A 20,508-nucleotide genomic window follows, 5' to 3' on the forward strand; every position below is an offset into this window, starting at 1 on the left:
CCTTTACTTTCACCTTTGAAGGCCTATATAAAGTGTATGACTGGCCCTAAAATAGCATAAAAAATGGCCCACTTTTTTAGAGGTGGTCCTATGTTTGTTAACCTAAAACCCTCGTTAGGGTAGAAATCTAAAAGAAAAACATGAGTTGCCACATAACATTAACTGTTCAAAAAAATCTATTCAAATAAAAAGATGAAAATTGTAAAATCCCCTTCCCTAACCACATAAGAAGAATGTTTAGTCTACATTTGCTCCATATTTTTATTTCCAAGTGTGAAAAAGAGCCAAAAGAAATTCAAACATCTTTTTGTTTTTACTCAGGAAACACAGCAGCAACTGTGACAAGTCATGTACTTGAGAAATCTTGATATTTCTCAGTCTAATGCTCCTACAAACTAGCCCCATAGTTACACCGCCCTGCGGGACGACAAGATAGATGGGCCTTGATTTGGGGACGGTGGAGGGACAAGGGGTGGTGGGGGGAGCAAGGATGTATATACTATACATATGGTACTTAAAATGCTAGTTATAAAAAGATGTACTAGAATATAAGATATAAAGATGTAAAAAACTTAAACATTGAACACTACATTTAAGTCTTGAATTGGAACATCATGATTCATGATCAAATAATGAACATTGAACATCAGCAAATGAAAAAGTGTCAAATTTATAATATATATATCAGATCAATAGTATGAGTATCTACTGTCTAATCAATGATCATATGAGTCATGACATTAAGATGATTACAGTAAGCATCATGTGCCATGAATCATGATATCAAAATAAGTATACAATGCAAACAAAAACTACAAGTCTCTAAGAGTCCAAATCAAAATGCCAAATGAATGATCAATGATCATCCCCTGGAAGTCCAGGTGTCCCTCCGTACCCACAGGGGACGTGGGGACGTCTCACCGTCTTCGGCGAAGGTGGCACTCCAAGCGACGCCGCCCGAGATGCCAAGACGGCATCCTCCTGTCTCGGGTGCAGCCCCTTTTTGGCGGGAGGACGCATCCCCCTGTTTCACTAACTAGCCCTCAATCTTGGAGACTCATATCAACATTATAACATCTTGTATTAGTTCTATTCATGGTGATTGTCACAATCTCGTATTGGTTATTTTCTTCCAAACATCGTTAGAAACAATGTAACACCAATATTGGGGTACGTCATGACGACAAGGCTTTGGGACGAGTTTTTGGGACGGGGGAAAATGAGCCTCATGTTCGGGGCGGCAGGGGGTCGGTCAAGGGACGGTGGCAAGGGAAGGAGGAGGTAGGGAGGGGTATTGTATAGTATACATATAGAACTTGAAAGACTTGTTATGAAATTATGTTTCAATAGAACAAACCGAATTAAAATACTTGAATATAGAAAAATTGCAACACGAACTAGAACCATTAAACATTCAACATGGTAACATATTACATACCGAATAGTATCATTCAAAAATCAAAATTCAAGTAGAAATCCAAGTCCCCATTCCAACGGCAGCATGGTTGTGAAATGGCGAAGGTAAGGGTACCTAGATACGCAAGTACCTAGTGCGGGGATGTCTCGGGGATGAGTACTTTGAGGTTTGGGAGGGGGGTGTGAGTCCCTGTGTAACACTGGTTAGAAATAATACAGCAATATTGATTCTACATTTTCTTTAAATGCATTGTTTCATTTTTTTGTAGTTGTACTGGAATCATAAGTGTCATTTTCCCCTTCTAAGTTCGATTTGCATTGTTTAGTACACTATTGTTAACTTTCAGATCCAAGGGTTCTATTTACAGTGATGATTTTCAATTAAAATTTAATTCTGAATATCAACTTGAGTCAGTCAATTGTGGGCATTGATATAATAATTTATTCTATATAATTTGCACTTCAGAGGCAATAATTTAACTGCAATATAGAAGGATTATACTGCATTTAAATTTAACAATCAAAAGATTAAAGCTTATAAACAAGTCATAATGTTAATGAAGAATTGTGAATAGAAGAATCATTGCAAGCAGTCTCACATTTAAGCAATTCAGCATATTGAAAAATAGTTTGAACATGATTCCAGTCAAAGCTCTCAACAAAGGTCAAATTAAACATGAGAATTCATGTTTCCCCCAGAAGCAATAAAAGCTTTGACTGCAGCATCCACAATAGAAAGATAATAAAAACATAGGATGAAATGAAGAATATTCCAATGATGACGTACAATACAGCTAAACAAACACGTACTTTGATTCTCTTGCCACTCTGAATGTTGATCATGAAATCTCCTCTTCGTATTGTACCTTCATAAATACTGCATGTACAGTTTTCACGAGTTGTGAATACTTATATAACAATTCCAAAATGAAGTATAAATTTTCTCCTCCACAGACACACATTAAATCATATTCAAAAAATATCTTGGCAAAGACTCTACTAGAATCCAAAGATCAATATTCAGATGTACCGTAAGTAAGTCAACTGTCCAAATCTTCCCTCTTCTAGTTTGAATGCCAGGGCAACCAGAGGTCCCTCTGGAGATCCAGACAATGAAACCTATATAGAACAGTGAAGCAACAATAATTCAGCTGGATTACGAGCACTATAAGACAATCTCAATAAGAATTTTTTTATCAGAAAAAAACTTATAATAGACAACTGTTTTAAACAAACCTTCTCTTCATTCTTTGTTTGATCCAATGCGTGATTTGTAACCTCGATTGGGCAAGGTAAATAATTAACCACCCCATCCAGCAGGAGTTGCACACCCTATTTAGTCCAATACTTGATATTAATACTATTGCAAATAGTACAACATGCTCCAAAGACAATTGGATCAAAGAACGATATCAAAATGATAAAATTAGAATGAAGTAATACATTTTATTTCCTAATATACTCGTGTCCTAGCAAAAATTAGAACTAAAGTCATAAAGCATTCATTTCATGTACTCTAATCTTCTATAATAAAAAAAATACACATTTGATTCTAAGTGTTTTAATGTACCATCATACTACTAAGAAATCTGCAGATACCCAGACATCACAGTCAATAATTACTTATGGCATAACAATAAATCAATATAATGAATTGATGAAAGCAAAGACAAACCTCTGCATCCATATCCTATACAACTGAGTTTTGATGTCACAAAAACTGACAATGGAGGTCCTAGTCAGATATGACCAAATGGTTAATGATGCTGATGACAAGATATGGCTTATTTTACAATAAATCTGGGTATAGGTTCTGTAACAATGCAAAAGCAAAATTTCAAAGGGTTTGAAAGAGTTCCTATAATATAGAAACAATAATTCTGATTGCAATATAAGTCCAAAATAGTCATAAAGTGTAAAATTGAAAAATAACTGGAGATTAGGAGGTCTTGACGAAAGAAAAGAATCCGGAAAAGGCTTCAAAATGTATCCTTAGAAAATTTCTTCTGTCATCAAAATAAAACAGCTTACCTTCTAGCAATCTCTGGGCTCCGCAAAATAAATAGGTTTATGGCAGGTATTATCATAATCTGCCATGCTCGAGAAATAGGTGAGCTCAAAAAACTTGTAGAAAAATAGCAATATTAGTGTCATCTTAGAATTAGGAAACTGGTTTAAAAACAAATCATCATTAAAACAGCTTACTTTCTAGCCACCTCTGCACTCCATGAAAGAAATAAGCCTACGAAAGGTATTACCATAATCTCTCGTGCTTATGAAATGAAGGGGCTTGAAAAACATGTACGGAGATGACATTAACGTCATCTTTCATTTGATCTTCCTCATATCTCCTACCAGTAAGAAGCATGTTTCTTTCTTATTCTTCAGCATTGATGAACCAATAATAGAGAGGATGGGATAAGAACTTAAGGCACGGTTCTGCAGATGCTTCTGCTCTCATTACTTTAGATGGAGCTTTCTATCTATTGATAACATATTCAGCATCTACGGACTTTAACACAAAAAATAAAATTATTGAGAGGCATTAATGAATTTATTATACTTATGCCACAGTAAAGCTCAGCAAACTTGTAGGATATAAAGGACCTTAATCCCATCTTTCTTTTGATGCTCCTGCTCCCTCCTCCCAGTTTGATGCATCTTACTTACATGTACTTCAGATAGGTGGACAGACAGCAGAAAGGGTGGAATGGATAAGGATACAAAGCATGGCTCTGCTCTCATTACTTTGGATGGAGCCTTATCCATCCATGAATAACATTTTCTATATAACAGATTGTAGTTTCCCAGAGCTTTTCTCGCAGGATTATTTCCCTTTTCAAGGGCTTTATTGAGCAATAATTATATTAAAGTAAACGGGGAAACAGGAGATCAACAAGCTGCAGAATGTGCAGTGAGTATCCACAAAAACAATAAGGCAATGATGCAAAGAAGACTTAAATTAGAAAATAGTTTCCTGCATATATTAGTGCAGAGAGGGAATGAAAGAAGGGTGAGTTGGATTGTCGAAAGGACTTCCTGGAGTCAAGTTTCCTTTGGTACAAAATCCATGATCACAAGCTCTAGTTAAGTGCACTCAGGCTGGAGTAGTACTAGGATGGATGACCTCCAGGGAAATCCCAGTGCATCACCCCTGTGAGCATCACCTAGATCCAATGAGTGCTAAGTGGTCCCATAATTCTCATGAGAGATGGATTCATGTTGAATCACTACTCATGAAACATGGGTCAATGAGTTTGACTCAAAATCACACAATTAAATCCTGATAGGAATATCACAATTTGACTTGCTGTGGAAATTATCTCCTACTTATCAATTGATGAGCTTAAGAGGCTTTCTAATGAATGGTTCATAAGGCACAACACTTGGTGAAGGTTTTGCAAATGGGGTTGCAAGCTTTGGGTTTAACCATGGAGGAAACTCCGAAGTTAAGTGCGCTCAAGCTGGAGTAGTACTGGGATGGGTGACCTCCCGGGAAGTCCCGGTGCTTCACCCCTCTGAGCATCACCTAGATCCAATGAGTGCTGAGTGTTCCATTTATTCTCATGAGAGATGGATTCATGTTGAATCACTACTCATGAAACATGGGTCAATGAGTTTGACTCAAAATCACATAGTTAAATCCTGATAGCAATATCACAATTTGACTTGCTGTGGAAATTATCTCCTTATCAAAGGAAGATCGTATGAGAACAAAAATTGCCCACTGATTGACAGAAAAATCCTGACAAAGTAAATCAAAGGCAAAGGCGCTATATAAAGAAGAAATGAAACAGAAGAAACAGAAGTGAGGGTGAGAAGGCGCAGCTAGTACTTCTATGCACACTATGCAGAACAATGTAAATAGTAATGCATAAAATACTTTGAAAACAAAATATACTAAATGGTTGTTTAAGTCATTTTTGTTTCGAGTGCAGCCCGATGGGATGTAGTGGAATGTTTAATTAATTCTGAATGCTTCAATTAAAATCCTAAAATAGCTACGTTGCTAATTTCACATCCTGTAGGCCTGCACCCAATGCAGGTGCACCTGTGGGAGCATGCTGGACACCCAGCCCTGTGGGTGCACCAAGATGTGCAGCCCCGTGCATCCGAGCACACCCACAGGGCTGGGCAAACACCAAGGCGCACCCAGCCCACACCCGGTTGCACCCACAGATCCATTTTATATAAGTGGCTTAAAAACAATTTTAAAATGTTTTTTTAAAACATCCCAAACCTTGAAATGGCCCTTTACAAGGCCTTTCATTAAATGGAACTTTATTTTTTTTTACTCCTTTTGATGATTGATGAATATTGAATCATGTTTTCAGTTATATGAACTGCATTTTGTAATTCAGTAATTGTAATCATTTTCATTGGAATCATGAACATAAACATATATGACATCATTGATATGGCTTATTTGTTTTTTCCAACTATCAATCAGAATTTAATATTTATCTCCAGCATTTGACATTGATCAAAGATCAACTATCATACTACGAATGGATTTGGTTTTACAATTCTGTATATTTGTCTTACTTTTCTCAATATAATACACACACACACACACACACACACACACGTACCCAAACACACCTAAACCCTTAAAATTTCAAGCATACACATACTGGATTCACATACGCCTCATTCGTCGCCGCAACCAAACTGGTAACTTAGCAAGATAGTGCAATCTGTTCCGACTATGCATTCCAATCTGCCAACAACCAACCATTTATATGCCATCAATTCAAACCTTTTACTCTGGATCCCAAGGAGTAGTTGTGCCTCAAGTGAGCTCTTGCATCCGTCTTGGGCTGAGGTAATCAACAACTGTAGTCTGGGGCTGGGCTGGTGGACGAATGTGGCATCTCACACCCATCAGGTGTGTCAATTTGCATACAGGCAGAGGGCACACCACATGCAGCACCAATGTCAAACAACAAGAAAAAAATCCCAATATTTTTCCAATTGGCACTTGAGTGGCAGACCAATTAGCCAAGTTGGTAGCTAACTTGACTATACTAATAAGTTAAGATCATGTGCATTGCAGTTGTCTACAATTGACCAAAAGAGGCATTACCAATCTTTTTTTAATTATGCTCTCTTTGACAACCTAACCAAGATTTCAGCCAGCGAAATCCATTGAAAGAGTTACATCATCATTGAAGATGTTGTTAGTTCGTTCTCCTTGTAGCATCTTTAACGGTATGGCCTTCAAGAGTTTACTCATGATAACAGCATCACTGCATCCTATAACTCAATGGCATTAATGCCTCCTCGTGGTGATGATGAGCCTTTCCTGGTTATGAAATTTGTTTTGTATGAACATTGGGCTGGTAAATGTTCCACTTGGATCCCTCCAAATATATTCCCATCCCTCCATTTGGTCAACACTCTTTGATGCAATGGATAGAAATGTGTGTCTCCTTTCTGGTAAGAGGTGAATGGCTTTTCACGGCCCCGACATAGATTTTCATCTTCAGAAAATGATCTGATTAACTGCCAACATCACAGGTATCAAGACAACATGAATATTTCCTCAAACTGGTTGGTGTGCTCTTGGATTGAGATGTGGAAAAAGATGACATTTGCAAGATGGTTGAGGTTCCGATTCAGAAAAAGGTTCCACTTCAAAAAGAGTTTCTATGTGGCCTGAACTCTATTCTGGAAAGAGTTGTGGGTGGGTGCAGTTTCCCAGATGCTAAAACCCCTGGCTGGTTAGAAATTGTTGATTCGTGGGCCCATGGATACCCTTCGTCATACCTCATTGTCCACAGCATGAGTTTGTTTTAAAGGAAAGTAGCCGGTAAGGCTCTGAGTATTCTTGAAGTTTTAGCTGGGGTTGCTGCACCAAGGGAGATCATATGGAGTTTTGCCAAGTCCTAAGTAGACAATCTTTTATGCATGGCTGTTGTTCTGCCCTATTCCATTTTTACTTTTACAGCGTGCTCTTCTGGTTTCCAGTTTCTTGAGGTTCTGTTCTTCCCAATTTTGGGCGGTAACTGCTATTTGCATATTAAGACAACGGGACTTTGTTTCTCCACAAATTTCGTAACTGTTACAATGTAACTTTATTTAAGTAGCTCTATTAGAAACAAGTAGTTCCACATGGCACAAGCAAGTGTTGTCCTTAATCTTGATTTCTAGAAAAAATATTATTTTCAGTTTCACATTTGTGGAAAAAAGACAGAGCAACTGGATACTTGACCTTATAGAGGCAATATGTTCAGCGCATAGACTGGTATTTTCTGCCACTTGACTCACCACAACTTTCCTTCCAAGCTCTACATATTGGTGACACAATAGCAAATGAGGAGTTGATTCACTTTTACTCTCAAGCATCCTAATGCGTAAGTGATAAAATTGAAGTGCTTGAAAGCTCAAAATACAGTAAGAAATATGAGGAGCATATGGAATGCTAGTAGGAGAGAAGATTTGATTAAAGGGACATCACAAGATGATATATGGCTCAAAATGCCCTGATGCATTGTGCTCTGACTTCAACATCTACATTTATCTTAGATATATAAAATAGTCTAGAAAAGTTCTATTGTGAACCAAGTTAGAACATATAACCAAAGATGCCAATTCTTTTAATGAGGATGAAGTACAAACTGAGGTTGGGCAATATGGTAAACTAACAATGCTTCATCAACAACCAATTGAGAAGGACAAGCCAACCAAATGTATATATGACTTGTCCACCAAATTCTAATAAAGGATTTGTTGAGATACAAGATCATTGTGACTCCCATCCCAACTTGTTGCTCCTTTTGACAATAATGATAAACAAGCTGATATCTTAAGCCAAACAATAAACCTTTAAACAGCTAACAACGGGATAGGAGAAACAATCAATGCCACTTGTAGAGTAATCAATATACAGCTTTTGAACTAGGTGAGGGGATTGATCACAAGAAAAATTGTGTTGTAATAAACATATATCATTTTTCATAGATTAAATGGTAAAACCATAAAACAAAACATAACCTTTGAAATAAAAATTTTCATAAGCCATTTTTTTAATTTTTATGAATAGAATAAAAGGGAGAAACACAGACTATCACAGTGAGATGTAACACAGATATACCTTGTTTTTGAATGCGCTTCCCATGAAGACAGGAATGAACTTGAGAGATATCGTAGCCCTTCTAATAGCCATCTGCAAAAATATTTTCACTTTACTAAGCAGAGCCAACAGAGATATTCATGAAACAATTATTATACTTATGATCGAAAACATAAGCTTTGCATATAAACAGTAAATCAAAAACTCATGAACTCTCCCAAGAAAAATAACTTAAAATCTCTCAAGTACTAAATCCGTCCTTGCTCCAATCATACACCAAAGAACATATTAGGCTTATTTCAGTAATATTTTACCTCAAGATCATCGGAAGTTATAGGTTCATCATTAAGGAATGTTTCAGCAAGTATGTCATCGACCTCTGAAACTGCTTCTATAAGCTCTCGTCTTTTTTCTGTAGCAAAGCTAGCAAGATTGGATGGTATTTCATCTGGAATGATTTTCTCCCTGCAAAATGCAATAAACTATCTGTAGGAAATGCAATAGGAAAGGTTTCTGTTTCAGACTAGCTTTCAGCTCAATGTCAACAAACAAAAAAAATATTCTGACAAGCATTGAACATAAGAAGAGGAGGAAGTCTCCTAAACTAATAACACAAACCCATGAACACCATCAAAATAAAATGCTTTGCATTGTACAAGATCAACAAGGCCCCGAAGTTCCCCCTCCAATCCAATCGGGATTTGCACAGCAGCACAATTGTGCCTTAACTTATGCCTTGCCTGCAAAAAGATAAGAGACCACATTTATAAAAGACATGCAACAAATATTTATTTTTTCAGCATATAATAAATTGGTTAACAATGAAATTTCAAATTAATTCATTCCTTCAGCGTGCAGAATCAATATCTGCAAGTAGCATGGACTAAGCAGACAAGGATATATTACAAATAATTTACTTCTAGAAATTGAGTTCATATCTGAAGGCTCCAGACTGCCAAGAAAAATATATATTAGAAATAATTCATCTTGCAACATAAACAAATTTGCATTCATCAGTTGAACATAGAGAGAGCCCATGCAGTGGCCCGATGTCTGACTCTACAAACCAATTTTATTTGTAAATTCCTTAACTTGGTTCTTATGTACTAGACTATTTTTTTGTTGTATACAAGTTCTATGGTCTGCAATTTGACTCATTAATAGTCCAGCAACATTACTCACAAGATTCATTTTAAGGTGAAGCAAACATTTAGATCACAGATTGAAATATCGCAGATATATCTGGGATATTTCATCTTATCGCGAGAAGTTTCATGTGCCAACAAACTGTGTCGAGAGAAGCTTTAAAATATCGCCAATATTTTTGGAAGTTATCAGTGACAAATCGCAATAAAATGTCTACTCATCACCCGCAGTTTCAGTATAGACTGTGACGGCCCAGTGAAGGGCATAACATATTTATATGTTTGGGAGAGTAGGTGCGGAGAGAAGAGAAAGAGAGAAAGGGCTTGGAGGAGAAAGAAGATCATTTGCAGCGCTCTAGAGCAATTTCTTGTGAATTTGAAGACGATTTGCTTATGGTTTTACAAAGACAATTTACTATTTTTAGTTTGCTTCAGAGTTCAAACTATCAGACTAAAGCTACGAGCCATCAGCATTCCACATGAGAATGTGATTTTGTACCCTATTTGCATTTATATATATCTAGATCAACTTGTTTGGTTTGTTTACCCATTACTAACTCATTGAATGCATCTCCTTATTGAATTCTGCAAAAAAAAAAAAAAAACTAAAATTAAATGAAGCAAATATTTTCCCAAGAAGTTTCCAACTTATCTCCGATTTTGCCGATATGTTTTTTTGCCCTTGGTGATGAGTTGCCAAAAACAATATTTTGAACTATCTTTTAGATTAAAGAAATTGAATCCAAGCAAACAGTGGCTACTAATATTAACCCAGAAAATCAAAATCCTGCCATACAGGTCATGTTCAGCTGAGAAGTCTTAAAGAAGCAATGAAAACTGGGATGAAGCCATACACAGACCATTTGAAATATTAGAATATTGAAATGTTTCTTTGATGGCCATCTTAGATAGTCTTTAGTTTATTTGGTAGTTTCTATTTTCGTCTATAGTTCACTATTGTTTCTTTTAAAAACATCATCTTTGTATCCAAATAAGGAGCTTTCATCTCCCCTATTTAATACAACATTGATTTACCTTAGCACGGTCTTAGAGCTATAATTTCTTATATTGAAATTAATTGCTTGAAATTATTATGGTTAAATAATGAATGTGCTATTAAACAGAGATCATAAATAATCTATATATACAACTATATACAAGAATGTTACTATAACGAACAAAGAGAGAAATATAAACATCCTGATGAGAGAAAGAGAAAGTTTCCATATTGAACAGAGAGAGAATATGGAAACATAGAGGAGTGACCATTAGGAATAGAAGTAAATCTACAAAACAGAGAAACAAAATTAGAGATATTGTACTCTAATACCCTCCCTTAATGGTCAATCTAACTTCAAAACAAAAAAATTGCAAGAGAATCTTCAAAAGGCATAAAAGGCAAACTCGGGCTGATCAGTGAGTGTAATGTCCCCTTTTGGGACATTAGAAGATTTTAACACATGTTCCTATAATATTAAAATTGTCTATGAGATCATGAATAAAATGGGGCAATTTAATATTATAAGGTGGGCTAAAGGTGACAAGAAGGGATAAGACGAAAAGACAGGAAGGAAGCCAAAGAGTCACAGTTGTGAGGATTAAAAGGAGAAGAGAATCATTCATGGGGATGCTTGATTTATGATTCACATTTCAGTTTGTCTCTTGCGAGAGTTATTCAAAGAGCTTCAGCTTTCAGTCAGTGTGAGGACGTAGCCCCTCGTGTCAGCAAACAGTGGACGCAAACCCATTGTCCGTGGAGACATCATGTTAGGTGTCTCACGTGTGCCTATAGGCTATTTTCTTAGTGTTCCAATCTGACTCTAAAATTGTGTTTAAGATTGGACTTTGAATACTAGTTATTGTATTGCTGTTGTATAATGCAATAACATGCTTTAAGGACTTTTATGAGAATTTATTGGTTTTATACTATTGGTTTGTAACACATTTTCATATACTTGAGTTCTAAATATTATTTTTGGAGAAAGACATCGAGTAAATATCTACTAGGGATATTTCAGTGGTATCAGAGTTGGTTTTTCTGCTAGCCTATGGAACATATTTGGGAAAAGGGTTTTATGAAGAAACTGAGTATTTGCATTTGAGAAATTAAAAATTGCAGTGACCATAATCAAAGGTTTCATCGCAGCTAGTACAAAATCTGAGGAGTCTTTGGCTATTTTTTTCAATTTGAGGAAGTAAAATATTCTGGAAGTTTCCCTTTACCTGGGTACATGTATATCCTTGAATATTTCATTGGGAGGTTTAAATGGGGTCTTCTATGAGTAGTGTTTAAAATAATCAATTCAAGACAAAGCTAAAATTTTGGGTGAGAATTGAGCAATGTAGCTATAAGTTGATTATGAAGCCATGATGACGGATTAATGCTTACTCCTATTATGTTTCGAACGGAAAAAGAAAACAAGTTCATACTAGTTTCCCTACAAACAATATTTGCTAAATCAAATAGAGACGACCATGTGTGACTACCATTACATTCTGGGTAGTGTTAGTTGGAGCTGGAAGACACGGTAATCTCTGCATCATATCGACTAGTTCAAATTATTGCTTCTGGGCATTCCATTAACCAACATAGTTGTCGACTAAAACTATCGACTACATTCTATCGTTGGTCTAAGCCATTGAGGATCATCTGGCCATAGCAGTAACTAAAGACACGTTGATAGTGGTGCTCGACGACCTATGTAGGAGGTGAGTATACCATATGAGAATTACCGAGTCAATTGAGAGCAACTATCGAGTCATTACAGCATGGTCAACAAGTTGTTTTTAAAGGAAAATGTATTAAGCTACAAAATTCTAGCCAGTATGGCAATCAATATGTACATTTTTGAGTGATCATTCCAACTAACCTGACACACAGGCAATGAATGCTTATAGAGGAATTTGCAAAAGAAGAAAACAATGAAGATCATAAGAGTGTTGCAAGTGAAAGATCTTCAACAACTAGAAGTTCAACAAGAAGACCAAGCATGGGAGTAGGGATAGGATTTTCTGATAATGGAAAGTCCAATTTCTCTAAAAATTATTTCATTTCATTGTATTGGTGGTCTATCTCATCGATGTAGCAGAGAGCACAAATCATAAACAAAAAATACTAAGTGACTCCAACAAGGGTACCAGGTAATCAAAGTCGTGAACTGTAGAAAACTTTTTCGTCAACTCTTAGTATTTTACTTTGGGCAGATGAAATTCCCAAGTCAATATTGGAGTTTGAGCTAAAGGTGAGCCATTAGAATCGATTGTTTGCAGGTTAAGATTATATTTTTAACTGTCGGAAGCTCCTCAATGTCGTGCGAATCTCATTGGCAGATAGATTTTGATTAATGAAAAGATGGGGTTATCTTGAAATAACATACAGGGATGAATCCAACTAGAACTTGACGAACGGGGGAAAATATTAACAAGATGTGGCGGTTTAAATTCGATAGTTGAAGCACCATTAATTTGGCCAGTCTTGGCATGATAGTCGAGTAGTGTCTGTCCTAATTTGTACATCTTGCAGGCACCTGATCAAGAAGTGTCATTGTGATGAAGTGTCTTAATATGCACGACCAAGTGAGGAAGGAGTGAAGCACTTGTTTAGGTGTCAAATGGCAGAAATTGCTATTATACCAAGTCTTAGTAAATAACGTGTATTAACACCTCTGAATTGTAATGACTATTGTCATTGGTGTGCATCAAGTAAATTCTCTAAGAGACGGGACAAAGATGATGCATTTGTCAGAAGAATAAAGAAATAGCAAGGTAGGTTGTAACAATAGACAACATCTTATATTCTAAGAGTAGCATGAAGCATTGGAGGATAGTTGTTAATGTTCGCCATTTCTAAGGAAAGGAATTAACAGCAATCATATTCTTGATAACATTGTTCTTTGTAATGTCCCCTTCTCTACACTAGACCTAATGGCGCCTTGTTGGTCTATCTTTCCATCCGGATAGGCTAATGGCTTTTGTTGTGAGGATGCCAGCCAATTACAGGGATCTATTTGGTTTCATTGTGGGAGATATTTAAGTGGGAACACTTAAGGTTAAGTCACTTTATTTTATAAAGTTGATTTATGAAGTACTTTATCATTTAAAGTAACTTTATGACATAAATGACTTAAGTGACTAAAGAAAAAAATAGGCTTTTATCCCACATTGCTTAGCTATTCGCATCTTCCCTCACTTCGAGGTTATAAAAGCAAGCAGCTGCTTTGGGATTATCACCATGAGATATATTAACATTATTTTGAAAAGGGGTTGCTTGAATGTGACTTGTCACTCTTGAGGATGAAACCCCTTCAGAGAGTGAAGAAATTGGACGTAGCCCCAGCAACTCATTGGAGGTTTTATTTCAGAATCAAGTACAGAGATTGGAAACTTCTATCATAAGCTAAGACGCAGCATTCAGAACTATAGGAAAGAGGAAGTGAAAAATGTACAGGGCCTACAGGAAGCTCGGGCCACTTATAGCAAGAGCAAACGTTAGCAGTTCAATCGGCCACGCATCATAACCAGGCAGTGGTTATAGGAATCAACAGAGTTAAAAGTCATTGGGTGGGGATACAGCAGCGATCAAAGACATGACTGCATTCTCCCTCAGACCATCTCTGCGGTAGCTTCATCATAATCACCACCTACAGACCCGTCAATCAAAGACAACACAGGTATAGTAGCAGGTATAATCACCATTGCCGCAAGTAGCACCTAGCCGGCATATGCATACATAGCAGTGAGTTCTAAAGATCACGTGAGAGGTGTAAGTACAAGTGCCATGTCTTTCTTCCTTATGTTGAAAATTGTATATGTTGTCAATCCATTTAATTGGGTGATCATAAGTTAATTGTATGCATGTTTTTTCCTATACGGATGAAGTTAAAGTACATGAATGAGCTAATGTTTAATGTAATGCAATTAGTTGTTCTATTGTATGGTCTTCTTGTTATGTTAGCCGTCTGTCACCACCTTAACAAGAGAAACCAAGTTCTTAGTACACTATAGTAGCACTCTCACTTGTATTGGTTGGTATCTATACATTACATTTTGGTATCAAAAAGTTCATTTCAAGGTTGCTTACAAACTGTTCATAAAAATGCCACTAGACAAAGTCTGAATTCTTTTACAAAACTAGGCAGTTGGATATTACATTCTTGTATATTACTAGCAATAGTGAGTTAAGGCAGTATTTTGAATGGAAGATGCAGCGAATAGTATTGAGAACCGAGCTATCTTATTAATTTCTGGCAACATGAATCGGAGGTATAGGAGTATATGTGGCTGTGAAGGAAGTTTGTCAATTCTTATTACCGGAGAATATATTTGCTGTAATAAGTTGTTAGTGAACAGATTGTCCTTCAAGAGAATATGTGGAAATCCGACCCTGAATGCCCAAGTGAAAGGACAACTTGACACCAACAGTTGGATAGGTTATTATTAGATTAATAACCTTCCTCTAAATTTTATCGGGTACAGCTCCCCGTGCAAGATTTACAGTGAATTAAATGTGAGTGCTTTTACCAAAAAGCACGAAAGGATATCTAACATCTACCTGTAAACACAGAGTAGACGTGAAACCTAAGAACTAAAAAGAAAGGATACAGAATGAAACAGATTACACAAAGTTAACCTGCTGTATACTGCATTACAAAGGATAAAGTTAAAGAATGATTCCCATTCTCCTGAGGAAAAACGAATCAAAGCTTCCAGAAGATCCTGATATCAAGTGCATATAGAAAACAGCACATCTGATGCACTTAAAGAAAACTGAAAGTTACAGCAACATAACCATCAGTGGAAAGAAAAAACTACATGGACTCAAAGTTCCAATTTGCAGATTTCTTTCAAACCTCCCTTCTTTAAGATGTAAAAGACTACAAAGATACTTTTACACATGCAACAGAAAATGAAAACCATCTCTCCTACATTACATTTCAAAATCAAAAGCCTCTTTAATCACTAACACAAAGTTTAGCAAATAAAGCTCTGTTCTGCTCTGTTATGTATTCCTTTCCCTCAGGATTGAAAAATCTCCATCTGCCCACAGCACACAGTCTGTAAATTTCGGAAGCCAAAAATGGAACCCCCCTTTTTATTTGTTTGATGCTTTCATCATATATAGAATTTGCGGGCAAACTGTTCAGCTTCTATAACTGATTCTTGGTCCCCTCATAGCATCATGTGTTAATAGAATTCCCCAGACCCCCCATGACTTCGTTCATTTTTCAATTATTAAAACTGACCCATAATCTTCCATCTTTCAAGTTGGGCTTATAATATTTTATAAGTCTTAAAGTCATGAGTGACTTTAGATTAACCTATCATTTTAAAGATGTGCAGATGCTCCTTTACACAAATGACATGTCAAATCTTTAAAACGGGTGATGACTCACCATTCTTAATTTGATAAATACGTGGAATATATCTTCATCCTCATTATCACTGCTTAATTCACCAGTACAGAGACTTCATTTGGCATAGTTTTTTAACACTTTGAAGCATTATTTTGATGGCATATAATATTTTCATCATACGTTTCCAATAATCTCTTTGAAACCCACGGATAGCATATAAATATATCACCCAATGCTTTTAAATTTGTTAATTTGCACTTCATTGAATGTTTACCACTTGGGAAATCTTGCTCTATTGCCAAACGTGACCCTGAGCTCTTCTCAAATGATGGGTGTTCAAACTGATTATGAAATCACGAAGGCTGGTTTGGGCATATGATCATGGTGAGCATAATATGCCATCTTTTATTTTGGTAATTCCTTCACACTGCCACAGGACGCGCGGGCTTCCATCCTGAAATGTTTATTAGTTCTCGGCATCGTCTCATTCTAACATCTCTTCGAGCAATTATCATTGTTCCAAACATGTCTTTCATGTCCGCACATACGTTTGTGGAGAAGAAAAAGTATTACAAATTGGAAGTAACACTAAGGTTACCAAATTTGATGAAAACCCGAGCCATATAACCTATATTAACCTCCATCGAAAATGATCTTATGCTGTGAAAGGAGGGGACACCTGTGGCTGCTAATACCTTTGCATTGGGATCAGGCATATTGAGACATCATTGCACAAACCGCCAAGATCATGACTCTTCACCCACAAGCATTACAAACCTTCATAATTGTGTTTGTGTTGGGGCTGACGCTAATGTTTTTAATGATGAAAACTACTGTCTTCATCGTGTTTCTGTGAAATGGCCTATGCACGCATTTTGTTACTATCTTTCAAACAGCTTGAGTGGCAACGCGCTTAAGCATTGTGGAAGCTCGACCATCATGGGTGCGGCAAATCACCATCCACACTTCTTTGCAGATGTTGTTATTAACCTCTTTGTAGTCGGCATCTTGCACGGTGGACTATGAGTTTGTTGCCGCCAACAAGGAGTCGCAAACTATGCTTTGCTGTAACAAACCCGTGGCCTGCACATGTTGGTTAAATACCCCCAATACACTCGCATGATTCCGCTCTTTATATACCTGAGCTCATCCCATCTTCGTCCACGTAACTCCTTCTCAGATTCTATATTCTGTTATTCTTCCATATTGATATGCAATATCTTAATGTGTTTATGATGGGCACCATCCTCTGTGTTGAACTTCTTTGGGTTGAATTTGACCTTTGAGCTTGAACACTGAACCTTAGAATAAAGACACTTTGAAGATTTTCCATGGTGGTATTTTGTTCTTTAACCAAGGTGCATCTCCAAATTACAACCTCTGAACTTTTGCACTAACTCTGAATCATGAACTGAGGTTGGACTTCAAATTTTCCTGAATTGCCAAAACTGTATTTCGAACCCAAAATTTGAACTTCGCTTGTATTGTACCTGCAGTTGAACTAGTGAACTATCGAACCAGTTTGAACTACTGAAACACTTTGAACCACTACATCTGAACTTCATCTTAATCTGCACCCTTGCATTTTCTTGAAGTCATGGGACTAATAAACTGAACCTAGCGAATGCATTGAGACAGAATTCTGAACTTTTCTAACCGTTCTGTATTTTAGAACTGAACTGCTTTGAATTGTCGAACTACTTTGAACTGCTTCGAACTTCAGTTCGAAGTGGTTCAAAGAGGTTCAACCTCTGAAACTAAAAGTTTTAAAACTGAGACCACCTTGGGTACTAACATAAGTGTTAGTAGATTTTTGTTACCACGATATATGATTTGTGAACAGAAGTATTAGGAAAAGGAATTATAACAATCTTGGAGCCCGCCTAAAGCATCACAACATCTTTTGTTTATTCCTCTGAGTGTGAACTTTGGATGATACTGTTCAGTTAGAATCACATAAGTCTAGCACATGCACAAAAAAATTATCCTGAATGATCCGAAAATGATTTGTTTATTGTATTTAATCAGTTCATTGTTGTAAAAAGAGAAATAATGGCCACAGCAACAACGGCTACAGTGGCTGGAGCAGCAACACTTTTCAATACAAGTCATCTGTAGCTCAAGACAAGATTTCTGAGGAGTATTGAGGATTATCTATTTGAGCAGCTTAAAATATAAATATAAATTATTGGCAGATTATTATGCAAACTTAATAACTGGCAGCACAATTGTTGTTGGAAGAAATGCTAACAGGGCTGGAGCATTCTTAGAATTGACCACAAAATCCATTCAGGTGATCAGGGCTTTGAACCGAATCAGCAATTGAAGAGTATGTAAGCAAACAGTGATTGCAAAATTTAAACACAGGAACTCAAACTCCAACAGTCATTATAGAAGAAAATACATTCTCTAATCAAGCAAAAGCACGGGTAATTGAAGTAGTCATGGAAAGTCTGAAAAATCAAGTGTTTTCTTCAGCATTTAATGACACCTTTAATGGTGAACAATTGAGAAACTCGCACAAAGAAAAACAATTGGGTCGGCTATACGTACTTGGGTTGCAACTAGAACACATGGAATCCTCAAATGACGTTCTCTCCAAATTGAAAGAGATAGAAACTTATTTGACCAATGTAGAGCAGGCAGATTGGAGATCCTAAAATTGGACCTTACAACCTTCAATGGTGACCTTGGTCCAGCCGAGGTTTATGGAGCATCCAAATAAACGGGTTAACCTTGTGGTTGCCTCTTCTCTCAATGAGATCTTAAGAATAACATCTCCTACAACAACCTACAACGATGTGGTGATAAAAAAGAGTTTTGCAGCTGATAGTGAAGAACTTGAAGGATTTACAAGTTAAAGGAATCCATATGAGGCCGGAACAGATTTGCTCAACACATGATAACACTAGTACACCCGATCCTATTTGTGGGAACCATTATAATGAAGAGTTGGCAAAGGAAATTCAGACCCGCACAGGAAAAATGAATTCAGATGTGGATAAGGAACATTCAAGCTTCTACATTGGTGATTTGGAGGTTAGCCTTGACAAACTTGTTGACGAGGCTGGTTGTACTCAAGGTAACAACATGTTGGAGCCTTTGTATGATGCACCATACGTTTCGTATATGCATGATATTAACTTCAATAAACTGTCCAAGATGACACCACAAGACGATGAGTAGTATCAACGTGATAATAATGAGATGCACGCATTAAAGAACCAGTTGAAGGTTAGCAAAGACATGGTTTTGTCATCTTTGGTACGTTATGATAGCACTCACAAGTTGGTTGAGAATTTCTACAAAAAGGCTCAAAGGAAAGTGAAAGGACATTGACTTGTTGCTGATTTGTAGGTTGTTACATCCCAATTTTTGACCTAGTTTGAAATATAGACGTTGAAGTTCACATGAAATCAATTGGTAGTTTAATTTGATATAATTTGGCAAAATGGTAAGATAGTTAGTCGTTATGATTTCAAGTGAAGATGACATGCTAGTTATTCGTTAATCACGAATTCATTGAATTAAGACGAAAGGTTAACTAATATGATTATTTAATTACAGAGAAATTTAGTTACAGAGAAATTCCTTGCAGGGAGCTTGTCAAAGGGGTGGAAGCATTGTCAAAAAAGAATTAGGCAGGGCATCACCATCATTGGACAGACAGGTAGAGGACCAAGCGATTTGTAACAGGACTCATCTCTGGAACTGCATGAGTTGTTAATAATTAATTAAATTTAAATATAAAACGTATTCTTTAAAAGATTTTAAGAATCTTTCATTGTATTATTTTTTAATAATAATTTATACATGTGTATTTGAATATAAAAATATTTTGGCATCTTTATATGTTAATAAATTAATAGAGCGATGTTTTAAAAAAGTACTTATAAGATTTTAATAAATTTTCGCATTATAATTATATTTATAAAACTTTTTCACCCCTTGTTCCAACGTTTCATATTTTCCAATCGATGGGAATTTCAATCGCATTTCAATCTTGTAACGGCAGAAGATGAAAAGCCGATCATTATCTTTTATATACTGCCTTGTCGTTTTCAAGAGGAGGTAACAACATTCCCGCTTGTTCATGCTTCAGCCATGGTCTCAAATATTTGTCTTTCTGTAACCCGAGTTGGTGATAAATGAAAGTCTCTCAGCCGTAAGGTCAGATTTGATTGATTAAATATGTTGGCTTTGTCGCTTATGGGGGACATTGAATATCCGTCTTAGACTCTTCCTGCAACACGTTTACCACCTTGCGATACATTCATCACCTTGCTATACGTCTATTACCCTACTCAATCGCTGTGCATTTAACATCTAAACTTCCACGTTTTGCATATCTCTTGTCTTTTGTTCTAGCGGAACACTGAAGAAGCAAGTACACTAAGATACAGTAACTCCTCTGTACAGCCGTAAGCCAAGTAAAGTTGTGATTTGTTTTCTTGTTTTATCTTCCAACTCTCATTCATGTATTTGTTTTGTTTTTTAAGTCGAGTTGATCCAAACCTTA

At 36.5% G+C, this 20,508-nt stretch overlaps 1 protein-coding gene across 2 annotated transcripts in view; it reads right to left on the reverse strand.

Annotated features, from left to right (window-relative positions):
* The window catches only part of LOC149567576 (elongation factor G, mitochondrial-like), a 186,537-nt gene that overhangs the window by 124,899 nt on the left and 41,130 nt on the right, over positions 1 to 20,508 (reverse strand). For both annotated transcript variants that reach the window (XM_089820814.1, XM_089820815.1), the window contains exons 3-8: positions 9,110 to 9,231; positions 8,806 to 8,956; positions 8,513 to 8,584; positions 2,653 to 2,748; positions 2,447 to 2,535; positions 2,227 to 2,293 (exon numbers count right to left, since the gene is read on the reverse strand). In XM_089820814.1, coding sequence (XP_089676940.1) covers positions 2,227 to 2,293; positions 2,447 to 2,535; positions 2,653 to 2,748; positions 8,513 to 8,584; positions 8,806 to 8,956; positions 9,110 to 9,231 — 597 coding nt within the window. The remainder of the gene's footprint in view (positions 1 to 2,226; positions 2,294 to 2,446; positions 2,536 to 2,652; positions 2,749 to 8,512; positions 8,585 to 8,805; positions 8,957 to 9,109; positions 9,232 to 20,508) is intronic.

This window comes from Cupressus sempervirens, chromosome 3, assembly GCF_028749045.1.
Source record: "Cupressus sempervirens isolate cs-2001-9-10 chromosome 3, ASM2874904v1, whole genome shotgun sequence".
Lineage (NCBI taxonomy): Eukaryota > Viridiplantae > Streptophyta > Pinopsida > Cupressales > Cupressaceae > Cupressus > Cupressus sempervirens.